The sequence below is a fragment of the Stegostoma tigrinum genome, chromosome 10 (assembly GCF_030684315.1).
Source record: "Stegostoma tigrinum isolate sSteTig4 chromosome 10, sSteTig4.hap1, whole genome shotgun sequence".
Lineage (NCBI taxonomy): Eukaryota > Metazoa > Chordata > Chondrichthyes > Orectolobiformes > Stegostomatidae > Stegostoma > Stegostoma tigrinum.
Genome location: NC_081363.1, coordinates 3,227,426 through 3,242,841, shown reverse-complemented (window position 1 = coordinate 3,242,841; position 15,416 = coordinate 3,227,426). Strand labels below are relative to the sequence as shown.

At 51.8% G+C, this 15,416-nt stretch overlaps 1 protein-coding gene across 1 annotated transcript in view; it reads right to left on the bottom strand.

Annotated features, from left to right (window-relative positions):
* LOC125455504 (nesprin-2) overlaps positions 1 to 15,416 on the bottom strand; it is a 367,488-nt gene that overhangs the window by 114,783 nt on the left and 237,289 nt on the right. Inside the window, exons 58-67 of the mRNA XM_059648913.1 lie at positions 11,285 to 11,458; positions 8,956 to 9,087; positions 6,653 to 6,849; positions 5,302 to 5,434; positions 4,082 to 4,264; positions 3,811 to 3,960; positions 2,713 to 2,889; positions 2,299 to 2,454; positions 536 to 691; positions 220 to 390 (exon numbers count right to left, since the gene is read on the bottom strand). Coding sequence (XP_059504896.1) covers positions 220 to 390; positions 536 to 691; positions 2,299 to 2,454; positions 2,713 to 2,889; positions 3,811 to 3,960; positions 4,082 to 4,264; positions 5,302 to 5,434; positions 6,653 to 6,849; positions 8,956 to 9,087; positions 11,285 to 11,458 — 1,629 coding nt within the window. The remainder of the gene's footprint in view (positions 1 to 219; positions 391 to 535; positions 692 to 2,298; positions 2,455 to 2,712; positions 2,890 to 3,810; positions 3,961 to 4,081; positions 4,265 to 5,301; positions 5,435 to 6,652; positions 6,850 to 8,955; positions 9,088 to 11,284; positions 11,459 to 15,416) is intronic.

Genomic DNA, 15,416 nt, shown 5'->3' with positions numbered 1-15,416 from the left:
GATCATTCGAGAAGAGCAGAGTTGTTCCTTTAATCAACACCTCTCATGTTTCTGAACCCCTCGTTTAATTCTCCTCAAAAACCTTCTCAGCTCCAAGGAGAAAGTTTCTCTACTTTCATTACGATAACTAAAGTTTCTCAGTACTGTTACCAATCTGATAAATCCCCAGTGAACCTTCATAAGCCCTTGTCAAAGAGAACTTCTGCTGAGAGTCATCACCTGTAAGCTCTCCAGCTGAATCTTGGCAGATTCCAATGAACTGTAGAGAGGTGTGCAGTGCTCCAAGGTGTAGCGAGCCTTCAGAATGTTCCCGTTAATTTGCTCGTACGAGTCCTGGTACATTCCCCACAGCTGCTGTCGGAAGATGAGAATGGACTGAAGCTGGCTCACCTACGGACCACAAGAGAAGAGCATCAGTTATAATAAACTCAACCAGGTCACTGGGGCTGGTCTCAAACAGTTCTATTGCAGAACAGCCCCATCAATGGACCTCCAACTCAATTCTTCCCCAAAACAGAAGACAGTTCTGTCGTACCTCAGCGTCCAGCTGCCTCCGTGAGTCCTGCAGTTTGTCCAGTTTTTGTGTGACACTGGTTGGCGTTTCTGGGACACCGCTCTCTATCACCTGCGGAACTGTCTGTCTCAGTGTTTCCAACTCCACCTCCTTCACTTTCAGGCCCTCTCCGAGTTCCTGGAGACACAGCGATATCTTCATCAAATGGCATCTTCCACATTCAAGGCACACATTTCTCCTCTCTGCTATACAACCTCTCTTCTAATATAGTGCTTTCATCCAATCTCTCCATTAAATTAAACCCTGTAACTCACACCTTGTTATCGGATGTTTAAACCGCCCTGAAACCCTCGGCCAGTCTGTAACTCACTCCCAGGTATCTGCTGTTACAACATAGAACATTACAGCACAGTACAGGCCCTTCAGCCCTCGATGTTGTGCCGACCTGTCATACCGATCTCAAGCCCATCTAACCTACACTATTCCATGTACGTCTATATGCTTGTCCAATGACGACTTAAATGTACCTAAAGTAGGCGAATCTACTACCGTTGCAGGCAAAGCGTTCCATTCCCTTACTACTCTGAGTAAAGAAACTACCTCTGACATCTGTCCTGTATCTTTCACCCCTCAATTTAAAGCTATGCCCCCTCATGCTCGCCGTCACCCTCCTAGGAAAAAGGTTCTCCCTATCCACCCTATCTAACCCTCTGATTCTTTTATATGTTTCAATTAAGTCATCTCCCAACCTTCTTCTCTCTAATGAAAACAGCCTCAAGTCCCTCAGCCTTTCCTCGTAAGACCTTCCCTCCATACCAGGCAACATCCTAGTAAATCTCCTCTGCACCCTTTCCAAAGCTTCCACAGCCTTCTTATAATGCGGTGACCAGAACTGTACACAATACTCCAAGTGTGGCTGCACCAGAGTTTTGTACAGCTTCACCATAACCTCTTGGTTCCGGAACTCGAACCCTCTATTAATAAAAGCTAAAACACTGTATGCCTTCTTAACAGCCCTGTCAACCTGGGTGGCAACTTTCAAGGATCTGTGCACATGGACACCGAGATCTCTCTGCTCATCTACACTACCAAGAATCTTACCATTAGCCCTGTACTTTGCCTTCTGGTTACTCCTACCAAAGTGCATCACCTCACACTTGTCTGCATTAAACTCCATTTGCCACCTCTCAGCCCAGCTCTGCAGCTTATCTATGTCCCTCTGCAACCTACAGCATCCTTTGTCACTGTCCACAACTCCACCGACCTTAGTGTCGTCTGCAAATTTACTAACCCATCCTTCTACACCCTCATCCAGGTCATTTATAAAAATGACAAACAGTAGTGGACCTAACACCGACCCTTGCAGTACACCACTAGTAACTGGTCTCCAGGATGAACATTTCCCATCAACTACCACCCTCTGCCTTCTTTCAGCAAGCCAATTTCCGATCCAAACTGCTATATCTCCCACACTTCCATTCCTCCGCATTTTGCACAATAATTCCATTCCTCCGCATTTTGTATAATAGGATGTTCTAGATAAAAAATCCCAAACCCCTTGATTAAGTTCCAGATGAGCAAGACACCCTCAAGAACAGTTTTTGAGAATAGGTTAACGTAGCAATGAGTATTCAGCTAACACAGTGAAATAGTGAGAAGCTGGAAGAGGAGAAGCTCAAATTTGCAGCAGAAGTGAGAAGGTACAGTTGAGAGGGTGATTGATCAGAATTCTATGTATGGTTGGAGTTGGGGGTTGGGGACGAGGAGTCAGAATCTCAGATAACCTGGCAGTCGGTCAGTGCCTTTCCTATTGCTGTCTGGCTGCAGGCTTCCCGATTCTTACTGAGTCGGTCCTGCTGCACCTCGAGCCAACTAGCCACGGACTTCACACTGCGCTCGTATTCTGTCCAGGATTCCAACAGCATCTCCAAGTCGAGGATCTGCAGCATGACGGTGAGGATACAAATCAGGCACAAGGTCATATCACAGAAACACATCACTTTGTCCATCACCCCTGCAAAGTATCCCTGTGTGAATGACATGGTCGAATCCCAATGTCCTGCTCATTGAGACCAATTAAGCAGCTTTGCTGATTGCTCCAGGCTGATGTTTGAGAGTTGGGGCCAATTTTGGGTTTGAACGCACTGCAATTCTCACCCTCTCTCCTTAACCATGTCTGAGCCGCCCACCACACGCACCTTCCTGCTCAGATCTTGGGTCAGTCTCTGCCACCGGAAGTTCAGAGCTCCCAGGCTCTCCGCAAACTCTGTCCTCTCGTAGCGATCACTCTCCACGTCCTGACTGCTCATCTGAAGCACTGACTGATTCACAAAATCCACCATGAGCTGCCGACAGTTCACTTCCATCTGATAATCCTACAGCAAGGGGAAGAGATAATCACTTAACAGAGAACCCCCGATCCCATCCAACTGTCAGAACATGCCCCGCCCAGTCTCAACACCCTCAACCTCACTTGCTCCCCAGTCACCCCCATCCCTAACAACCTCCCCATGGCCCTTGACTTCCCCGTCACTCCTGACCTCCTGGTGACCCATAACCTCCCCATTCTCCCCTGACCTCCCCCAATCCATGCCGACATCCACCATGCCCCCCCGACCTCCCCAATCTCCCCGCCCCGAGCTCCCCAATCCCTCACCAACCTCCCTAATCCCGCCCCCCCACCTCCCCAATCCTCCCGCATCTCCCTGCCCCGACCTCCCCAATCCCACCCCAACGACCTCCCCAATCCCACCCCCCCGACCTCCCAAACTCCCTGCCCCGACCTCCCCAATCCCATCCCCCCACCTCCCTGTGACCTCCCCGACCTCATCAATCCCCCCCAACACACCCCCCACCCGACTTCTTGCTGATTCAAAACGCTAGAATTTCCACCCGGAGGCCAATGTGGGTCTACCTATAGCACATGGGCTGCAATGGTTGAAGAAGGCAGCTCAATGGTGACTAGGGATGGACATGGATAACCAACTCCTGGGAATGAGGCAAAAACAGAACAAGTTGCCCACATGATTTGGGTTGCTTTCTCTCCAAGTATCCCACAACAAGGGGAAGAAACAATCACTGAAGAGAGAACCCCCTGATCCCATCCAACAGCCAGGGACATCTCCAGCCCCCTTCCACCGGCCCGTTCGCTGCTCTCCGTCTCTCGTTCTCCTACACGGGTTGGTGGGGTGGTGGGGGGGGGGAGGGGGGGGGGCGGTTAGGGAGCTACAATGTGCCACATTGGAGACTTAATCATTAATGTTGTAGACCCCTCAGTGCTGCCCGGACTCACTCACCTTGTACTTCTGCAGCAGGAGCTTCACCCGAGAGCTGCTATCCAGGGGTTGGGTCAATGGCCCATTCTCCTGCATTGAGCTCCCTGCATCCTGGATCCATGCTGTCAGCTGGGCAATAGCCTGCCGTGAGGGTAACACAGTCACCTGGAGCTGGAGACACAGGGCAAGAGAGAAGCTCATAATCCACAGGGCAAATCCCTGAACTCCCTCCTTCTTCCCCCCAAATGCCAGCATGGGCTTCCTCTCCCCAGACACCTGGGTTGGTGCTGACCTGATGCAGTTTTTCCTGGATGCCCGGCAGCTGGGCGACGAGATATGCCCACTCCTGCTCAAGCTGTGCCAAGTGTGTTCGGAGGGCACCACTCTCAGCCTGCTTCAGCGCCAGCAGCTGGGTCCCTGTGCTCATCACTGCACTCTTCGGAGAGGACATGCCATTAACCTCCTTCCAGAATTCCTGCAGGCAGAAGAAAGGCCCTTTAGGGGGAAAGATACAGTGGCATTGAAGGTGGTCTACAGAAGGTCCACTCACTGATACTGGGTATAGATGGATGGTCTTATAAGGATAGATTGGGCCTCTACATAATGGAGTTTAGAGGAGTGAGAGGAGCATACCAGATTCTAAGGGGCTCAATGGGGAGATGAGGAAAAACTGTTTCCCCTTGAAGAGAGTCTAAGACCAGAGGGTATCATTAGAATAAGGGGGGGCCACACATTTCAAACAGAGATGAGGAGGAATGTCCTTCTGTCACAGTGAATCTGTGAAATTCCTGACGACAGAGGGGCTGTTGAGGCTGTGTGTATTCAAGGTTGAGAGGTTTATAAGTCAATTAAGGAGATTAAGGGTTACGGGGAACGGCAGAAAAGCGAAGTTGAGGAGTTTCAAATCAGCCACCAGGTCAGGCCAGCATTGAATGCTGCAGCAGGCTGGGTGGGCTGAATGGCCTGCTACAGCCCCCATGCCTTATGGCCCTGAGGATTAGGGCAGAGCAGTGGTGGTTCGATATGGGGAACGGTAACTGTACGGCACTTTGGGGGTCAGGAAGGGATCACCATAAGCACAGGGCAGTGAGTGGCCCAAGGAAAAGCAATGCGAGATTCAGGCCCGAGTCTCCTACCGTCAGTCACCAGGGCCACAAACTGAGCTCGGCACGGGGAGTGCGGTGCAGGGAGCTCGGCGCGGACCAGCGCGGGGAGCTCGGCACGGACCGGTGCGGGAGCTGGGAGTATCCTGGGCCAGTGACTCATCAGAACATTAACCAGGACAGAGCTGGAGAAAGGGGGTGTTGTGCAGGAGGGAATGGGAGGCTGTGCGATGGGGAAAGTGGGGGGGTGTGTGATGGGGAAAGGGGGGGGGGTGTGATGAGGAAAGCGGGAGGCTGTGGGATGAGGAAAGGGGGGGGCTGTGGGATGAGGAACGGGGGGGTGCTGTGGGACGGGGAATAGGGAAAGCTGAGCTGCGGGACGGGGAATAGGGAAAGCTGAGCTGCTTACGAGGAAGAGTTTGAGCTGGTTGTCGCTGGACTCTGGGCTCGAGGGCAGGCTGACAGACTCCTGCTCCCAGTAACTCACACTGTTCCGGGCCGAGGCCAACCACTGGCAAACCTGGTAGCTCTGGTGCTGAAACCTGCAGAAACAACAAAACAAAAACAACAAAACCATAAAGCCACAACACTGAGCGATCACCAGTGCCTGCCTCAGAGCGGAGAGCTGGAATTGTAGACACGAAAGAACGACCAAACTCAGACACAGGCAGATTCATACAACATAGAGCACAGAACATTACAGCGCAGTACAGGCCCTTCGGCCCTCGATGTTGTGCCGACCTGTGAAACCAAACTGAAGCCCATCTAACCTACACTATTCCATTATCATCCATTCAGGCAGGATACAAAGCAACTCATTATTCATTGCAACTAACCTTTCGCAATTATAACTCACTGAGCAAATAGGCTTTGGACAAGGATGAGTCCAGGCAAATATCTGGAAGCGCCGCACTGTCGGAGGGTCAGCGCTGAGGGAGCGCCGCACTGTCGGAGGGTCAGCGCTGAGGGAGCACCGCACTGTTGGAGGGTCAGCGCTGAGGGAGCACCGTACTGTCGGAGGGTCAGTGCTGAGGGAGCACCGTACTGTCAGAGGGTCAGCGCTGAGGGAGTGGGCACTGCCGGAGAGTCAGTGCTGAAGGAGCACCGCACTGTCGGAGGGTCAGTGCTGAGGGAGCACCAGACTGTCGGAGGGTCAGTGCTGAGGGAGCACCGCACTGTCGGAGGGTCAGTGCTGAGGGAGCGCTGCAATGTCTCAGATGTTGCCTTCCTGATAAGAAACTGAAACCCGTATGTTCGCCCTCTCAGGTGAACGGTTAGCGTTTGTTTAGGAGCAGGGACAGCGTTTCCTACACCTCAACCCATCTCACCAAATCAGATCGTCTCGTCACTCTGCCCCTTGCTGTCTGTGAGATCTTGCTGTGCACAGATTTGTTTGCCACAATTGCAACATTACCATGGTGACTACTGTCTCAAAGTGATTAGTCAGTGAAACACAGTGTAACACCCTGACTCTGTGAAAGATGACACTCTGTAAACTCTGACACAACGAGGTGCAGAGCTGGATGAACACAGCAGGCCAAGCAGCATCAGAGGAGCAGGAAAGCTGATGTTTCGGGCCTAGACCCTTCTTGTCAGCCTCCCTGCTCCTCTGATGCTGCTTGGCCTGCTGTGTTCATCCAGCTCTACACCTCATTGTGTCAGATTCTCCAGCATCGGCAGTTCCCACTAACTCTACAAACTCTATGTATCTTGTAAAAGGGGATGGTTTATTGTCAGGGTTGAGCTGGTTTGGCACAGACCGTGTGCAGTGTTCTAGAAGCTTCTCCAGTCGATGCAGTTGGTGATTGACCTGGTTGTTCAGGGAGAACCAGCTTTCCTCCAGGTTGTGGATCTGGGCACCCAGCTCTGGGCAGCTCACAACACCCAGGAGAGCCTGCCCACTGCTCAGGCTCTGCTCCACTCGGGCCTGCATCCCACTAAGGCTGCTCCTAATTATCTGTGAGATTAAACAAACAGCACTCAGTTAGAAAACAAGAAAGTAAAATGTCAAACTGACAAAACAATGTTCATTTCCTGCGTTTGAGCGCTAAAGGGCAAAACACTCTCGGTTTGGACACATTCCTGGAGCTCTCAGCATTAACCTCTCATTGTTTACACACACACTCACACACTCACTCACTCACTCTCTCACACACAGACACACACTCTCTCACTCACACACACACACACAGACACACACACACACACTAACACACACACACACACACACACACACTCTCTCACTCACACACACACACACACACACACACACAGACACACACTCCATCACACATACACTCTCCATCTCTCTCACACACACACACACACACACAGACACACACACACACTCACTCACTCACACACACACACACACACACCCCTCACCCACACACACACACAGACACACACCCCCCTCACCCACACACACACCCCCCTCACCCACACACACACACACACACACACACACACACAGACACACACCCCCCTCACCCACACACACACACACAGACACACACACACCCCTCGCCCACACACACCCCGCACCCCCCTCGCCCACACACCACCACTGCCCCCTCACCCACACACCATCACCGCCCTCTCACCCACACACCATCACCACACCCCTCACCCACACACCATCACCGCCCCCTCACCCACACACCATCACCGCCCCCTCACCCACACACCATCACCACCCCCTCACCCACACACCATCACCGCCCCCCTCACCCACACACCATCACCGCCCCCCTCACCCACACACCATCACCGCCCCCCTCACCCACACACCATCACCGCCCCCCTCACCCACACACCATCACCACCCCCCTCACCCACACACCATCCCGCCCCCTCACCCACACACCATCACCGCCCCCTCACCCACACACCCTCACCACCCCACTCACCCACACACCATCACCACCCCCCTCACCCACACACCATCCCGCCCCCTCACCCACACACCATCACCACACCCCTCACCCACACACCATCACCACCCCCCTCACCCACACACCATCCCGCCCCCTCACCCACACACCATCACCGCCCCCTCACCCACACACCATCACCGCCCCCTCACCCACACACCATCACCACCCCCCTCACCCACACACCATCACCACCTGCTGCCATCGATTACTCAATCGGCCAATCATTATGGCCATTCAGCAGAGCCAATGGTATTGTGGGATTATCGTGAGACTATGAATCCAGAAACACAGCTCACGTTCTGGGGACTCCAGTTCGAATCCCACCCCGGCAGCATAAGGATATCTGGAATTAAAAGTCTAACGATGCCTGTAGAACCTCTATAAGGTCACCCCTCAGCCCCCGACGCTTCAGCCTCTCCCTGTAGCTCAAACCCTCCAACCCTGGCAACATCGTCGTAAATCTTTCCTGAACCCTTTCAAGTTTCACAACATCTTTTCTGGGGCAGGAGGACGAGAATTGAACACAGCTGACTTCACTGCCCTCAGAGACAGGTAAGCATAGGCAATAAGGCAATAAGTGCTGACCCAACCTGCAAAGCCAAGCCCTGTGAGTGAGTTTAATAAATGCCAACCAGGACCAAGCTCACTCCTCATTTGGACAATCATTGACTTGAGTCAAACTGTTTCTCCCCGCTCCCACTTAAGGAGTTGTGTATCTAATTAACTATTCAAAGACTTCTTCAGAGAAGACGTTTTTTCCATGCACGGTGTGATTTTCCACTCAGGGCTAGCTGTCTGGGATGTTGCTGTTTCACTCCAGCAGACCCTGGTACAATGGTGGGGGATTAGAGACTTCTATTTGGACAGTACCTCCCAAACCCATCCCTTCCCCGACCTCCCTGCTCAATAGGACACCTTGGATTGCATCCTGCAGCTCAGCTAGAAGATACTGCTGCTGTTTTCTCCCACAGTGAATACTGATGGGCGATTTCAAACACCGCGCACATGCTGGCAATGTGAGGGCAGCTTATGGCACCGTCACACCAAGTGGAAAGTCTAGTCCCTTCACAATACAGTGTACTCTGATCGGCAGAGACAGGCCGGGCTCTAGCTGGGCAGTGTCTCACCTGAATGGAGCTGACACGTTCAGACAATCTCTCCTCTGTCTCTTCCACGAGTCCAACGGTCGGGACTGCAGACTTCAACAGCTCCAGCTCCTTCATCAGGGAGGAGTGGTCCACCTCAAATTCTGACCAGGCCTTCCATCATCAAACAGAAAGGGAGCCAATTAAAGGGGAAAATTCCAACACAAGTACTACACCTGGAATCTATTAACAGAGGAGCGCAAACACAGACCAAATCCCACTGAGGGAACGTGCCTCCAGCCTCCAACATCACAAATAACAAATAAAAAGAATTGCAAATTTCATGTCCTCGGGATCATTTTAAAGATTTTGGAGCCAATGTGAGGTATAATCGCGATTGTAGGTCTAATGTAAGGCATGTAATTTATATAAATTGTATTAAAACAAATCTCAGAGTTTGGATTTGTGGCATGTGGGTTTTGGTCTGTGTATATGATTAACAATTAGCTTGTCAGTGTTTCTGGACGCATGCCATTCAAGAAAGAAGAGTTTTTGTAGTTTGTTTGCTTTGGAAGAGTTTTACAAGTGGATAGTGTAAATGTTGAAGAGCATTAGCCCGCTTCCAGTTTGGAAGGGTCAGGGATTGATTTTTGTTTTGCTTAGGAATAACAGCCATAATTTGGGATGGCTTTGGTTACAGTTTTCCAAATCCTGGTTGAAGCAAGATGCATGAAACAGTTTCTGCGAACGAAAGGAGATCTTTCAAAACTATTAGGGAATAGGTTGCCTCAGTGCAAAGGGCTTTAGTTTGAACGTTTCAGACCAGAAGTGGTCACTTAGAACCATGAAGGGTATTTGAAGCTGAGAAAATCTAAGCTCAGTTGTGCGAATACATGAAGAAAGAGGCTCCCAAACTCTTAAGTGTTAAATGAAACCAGTGGACATGATAGGGAAGAGAATTCTCTCTGGGGTTTTGGTTTTGTAAAAGGATGATGTTGGGATAAATAGAATATTGTATATGTCTGTGAATTTCTAAACCTTTCAATTTGTGTTACATATAAATAGTTTGGTTTATTCTATTTTATATTCTTATTAAAACCACAGACACAGCATTACGTACTTGTATTTTAGTGTGACACCACCTCATTAACTAATAAAACTATGTCAGATCCCACCAGATTTCAGTCTGAGATCTGACCTGTCCAGTAATAACATCAGCTGGGACTGTAACATGGGAAACACTGTGGCCAATTTACACACAGCAAACAGTAACATGATGCTGACATAGTGGGAACTGCAGAATCTGGAAAAGCTGAGACCACAGGTTGTGGAGCTGGATGAACACAGCAGGCCAAGCAGCATCAGAGGAGAAGGAAAGCTGATGTTTCGGGCCTAGACCCTTCTACAGAAATTGGGGAGGGCAAGGGTGTTCTGAAATAAATAGGGAGAGAGGGGAAGGCGGATAGAAGATGGATCAAGGAGAAGATAGGTGGAGAGGAGACAGACAGGTCAAAGAGGCGGGGATGGAGCCAGTAAAGGTGAGTGTAGGTGGGGAGGTAGGGAGGAGATAGGTCAGTCCAAGGAGGACGGACAGGTCAAGGGGGCGGGATGAGGCTATGGGTAGGAGATGGGATGGGGCTTGAGGTTGGAGGAGGGGATAGGTAGGAGGAAGAACAGGTTAGGGTGGAGGGGACGAGCTGGGCTGGTTTTGGGATGCAGTGGGGAAGGGGAGATTTTGAAGCTGGTGAAGTCCACATTGATACCATTAGGCTGCAGGGTGCCCAAGTGGAATATCAGTAGCTGTTCCTGCAACCTTCGGGTGGCATCATTGTGGCACTGCAGGTGGCCCAGGATGGACATGTTGTCTGAGGGATGGGAGGGGGAGTTGAAATGGTTCATGACTGGGAGGTGCAGTTGTTTATTGCGAACCGAGCGGAGGTGTTCTGCAAAGCGGTCCCCAAGCCTCCGCTTGGTTTCCCCAATGTAGAGGAAGCCACACCGGGTACATTGGATGCAGTATACCACATTGGCAGATGTGGTGAAAACCTACTTGATGCTGACAGATTAGTCTGCTACATTGGTTACACCAATACCATCGGCCGAGATAATTATTTCTTTCAAACTAGGTCCTCAGAATCTGTGATGTCTACCTGGCAAGCAGAAGGGGCATTGTGTAATGTTTCATCTGGAAGAGGCACACCTCTGATGGTGTAGCACTCCATTGGCACACTGACAGGCATGCTCACTCGGGATTATGTGCCCAAATCTCCAGATCCCAGAGACCTACATTCCCACCAGTCACCATCCCGGGATTGTTCGCATGGTGCAGCCTAGGTGAAGGAAACACTGTCTCCCTTTCCCCTGAACATACCTGGGCAGCAGTTTCCAGCCGGATTCCATGAACCAGAGCCCGTGCTTGCAGAGCAGACACTCCCTCAACCAGCTCCAGCCACAGGTCCCTGTTGCGAGTGATGGTAAATTCTGGAACATTCTGAGAAAACTGGTCCACCAAAATCAGATGATTTGCCAGCCTAGAGAAGAAAAGCTGGAACAGCAGAGGAACAAATCAATCCAGTTATCACCAGAATCAAAGATAATGGGAACTGCAGATGCTGGAGATTCCAAGATAATAAAATGTGAGGCTGGATGAACACAGCAGGCCAAGCAGCATCTCAGGAGCACAAAAGCTGACGTTTCGGGCCATGGGCACCCGCATGGGCCCCAGCTATGCCTGCCTCTTTGTAGGTTACGTGGAACAGTCCATCTTCCGCACCTACACAGGCCCCAAACCCCACCTCTTCCTCCGGCACATTGATGACTGTATCGGCGCCGCCTCTTGCTCCCCAGAGGAGCTCGAACAGTTCATCCACTTCACCAACACCTTCCACCCCAACCTTCAGTTCACCTGGGCCATCTCCAGCACATCCCTCACCTTCCTGGACCTCTCAGTCTCCATCTCAGGCAACCAGCTTGTAACTGATGTCCATTTCAAGCCCACCGACTCCCACAGCTACCTAGAATACACCTCCTCCCACCCACCCTCCTGCAAAAATTCCATCCCCTATTCCCAATTCCTCCGCCTCCGCCGCATCTGCTCCCACGATAAGACATTCCACTCCCGCACATCCCAGATGTCCAAGTTCTTTAAGGACCGCAACTTCCCCCCCACGGTGATTGAGAACGCCCTTGACCGCGTCTCCCGCATTTCCCGCGACACATCCCTCACACCCCGCCCCCGCCACAACCGCCCCAAAAGGATCCCCCTCGTTCTCACACACCACCCTACCAACCTCCGGATACAACGCATTATCCTCCGACACTTCCGCCATTTACAATCCGACCCCACCACCCAAGACATTTTTCCATCCCCACCCCTGTCTGCTTTCCGGAGAGACCACTCTCTCCGTGACTCCCTTGTTCGCTCCACACTGCCCTCCAACCCCACCACACCCGGCACCTTCCCCTGCAACCGCAGGAAATGCTACACTTGTCCCCACACCTCCTCCCTCACCCCCATCCCAGGCCCCAAGACGACATTCCACATTAAGCAGAGGTTCACCTGCACATCTGCCAATGTGGTATACTGCATCCACTGTGCCCGGTGCGGCTTTCTCTACATTGGGGAAACCAAGCGGAGGCTTGGGGACTGCTTTGCAGAACACCTCCGCTCAGTTCGCAACAAACAACTGCACCTCCCAGTCGCAAACCATTTCCACTCCCCCTCCCATTCTCTTGATGACATGTCCATCATGGGCCTCCTGCACTGCCACAATGATGCCACCCGAAGGTTGCAGGAACAGCAACTCATATTCCGCCTGGGAACCCTGCAGCCATATGGTATCAATGTGGACTTCACCAGTTTCAAAATCTCCCCTTCCCCCACTGCATCCCTAAACCAGCCCAGTTCATCCCCTCCCCCCACTGCACCACACAACCAGCCCAGCTCTTCCCCCCCACCCACTGCATCCCAAAACCAGTCCAACCTGTCTCTGCCTCCCTAACCGGTTCTTCCTCTCACCCATCCCTTCCTCCCACCCCAAGCCGCACCCCCAGCTACCTACTAACCTCATCCCACCTCCTTGACCTGTCCGTCTTCCCTGGACTGACCTATCCCCTCCCTACCTCCCCACCTACACCCTCTCCACCTATCTTCTTTACTCTCCATCTTCGGTCCGCCTCCCCCTCTCTCCCTATTTATTCCAGTTCCCTCCCCCCATCCCCCTCTCTGATGAAGGGTCTAGGCCCGAAACGTCAGCTTTTGTGCTCCTGAGATGCTGCTTGGCCTGCTGTGTTCATCCAGCCTCACATTTTATTATCACCAGAATCAAACTGGGCAGCAGCGAGCAGCGACACAACATGTTTGGTTTAACTCTATGAATCCACTGACACCATGTGTACTGTGATCCTCTGGCCTTCACACTGAGCATTTACACATTGTTTGTATCGGCTACTGCATGGGAAATGCGTGCACTCATTTTCTGAACCCTTCTCGTGTAGGTGCTGACTCTCACTGCGGAACACGGTCACCCTCCCCTCCTGAAGGTGCTGACTCTCACTGGGGTACAGGGTCTCGTTCCCCTCCTGAAGGTGCTGACTCTCACTGGGGTACAGGATCCCCTCCCCTCCTGAAGGTGCTGACTCTCACTGGGATACAGTGTCCCCCTCCCCTCCTGAAGGTGCTGACTCTCACTGGGGTACAGGGTCCCCCTCCCTCTTCTGAAGGTGCTGACTCTCACTGGTGTACGGGGTCCCCCTCCCCTCCTGAAGGTGCTGACTCTCGCTGGGGTACAGTGTCCCCCTCCCCTCCTGAAGGTGCTGACTCTCGCTGGGGTACAGGGTCCCCCTCCCCTCCTGAAGGTGCTGACTCTCACTGGGATACAGTGTCCCCCTCCCCTCCTGAAGGTGCTGACTCTCACTGGGGTATGGGGTCCCCCTCCCTCTTCTGAAGGTGCTGACTCTCACTGGGATACAGGGTCCCCATCCCCTCCTGAAGGTGCTGACTCTCACTGGGATACAGTGTCCCCATCCCCTCCTGAAGGTGCTGACTCTCACTGGGGTATGGGGTCCCCCTCCCTCTTCTGAAGGTGCTGACTCTCACTGGGGTACAGGGTACCCCTCCCCCCGAAGGTGCTGACAATCATACTGAATGGTGAAGCAGGAGTGATGGTCTGAATGGCCTTCTCCTGTGCCTATTTCCCATGAAAAGTGTTTGGACAGTGAATCAAGAGGCTCTCTCTGGTGTTCAGATACTGCACTCTCCCTGCTATCCCAGCTACTGGTTCAACAGCAGGTACTTCCAAATGACATCAGTAGGACATGACAGACTCATTTTGACCAATGTCCCGGGCACTATCCAATCGGACATGGTGAAAATTCCAAGAGGCTATCTCTGGCAGACCTGGGAGAAGTTTCACCTTCTATCTAGCAGGGAAAGGGTCAAACCACTGAGCAATCCAAGCTGTGTACTGTGTTTGATAGCTTGAATGCAGTCCTTGCTAAAGTAAAAAATATAAAGATGTTCTGCTCTCAGTGTTACTCTTTACCAGGTCTCAAAATGCCTGGTCAAAAACTCTCAAATGTGGCTGCCAGGATAGAGAGCCATTAAATTGGATCGCTCCAGGATTATAATGTCAGTGAGCATCAGGTTTGAAAGCCATCAAACGGCCCTTGATTGATCCCTCTCGTCGCCCTGCCAAATATCTGAATCGCAGCCTGAGTAGAAGCAGTTTTCCTCTTCTTCTTTCACAAGCAACACACACTGCTGCAAGCCAAACGCCAGAACTGGCAGCTCGTAAACATCCAGGATTCGAACCAGCTCCACTGTGCGGGCAGTATGATTTACTTCCTCTTGGCACAGACACAGGCACACGCTCACTCACTCACTCTCACACACGTACATGCATACGCACACGTACACACACACACACACACACACACACACACACACACACACACACACACACACACACACACACACACACACACGTACATACATACGCACACGTACACATACTCACACACACACACACACACACACACGTACAGACATACGCACACGTACACACACTCACACACACACACGTACATACATACGCACACGTACACACAGTCACTCACACACACACACACACACGTACACACACTCACACACACACACACACATACATACGCACACGTACACATACTCACACACACACACACGTACAGACATACGCACACGTACACACGCTCACACACACACACACGTACATACATACGCGCACGCTCACTCAAACTCTCACACGTACATACATACGCACACGTACACACACTCACACACACACACGTACACACACACGCACACACGCACACACTCACTCACTCTCACACACGTACATACATACGCACACGTACACACACTCACACACACACACGTACATACATACGCACACGTACACACACTCACTCACACACATACATACATACGCACATGTATACGCACACACACACGTACGTACATACAT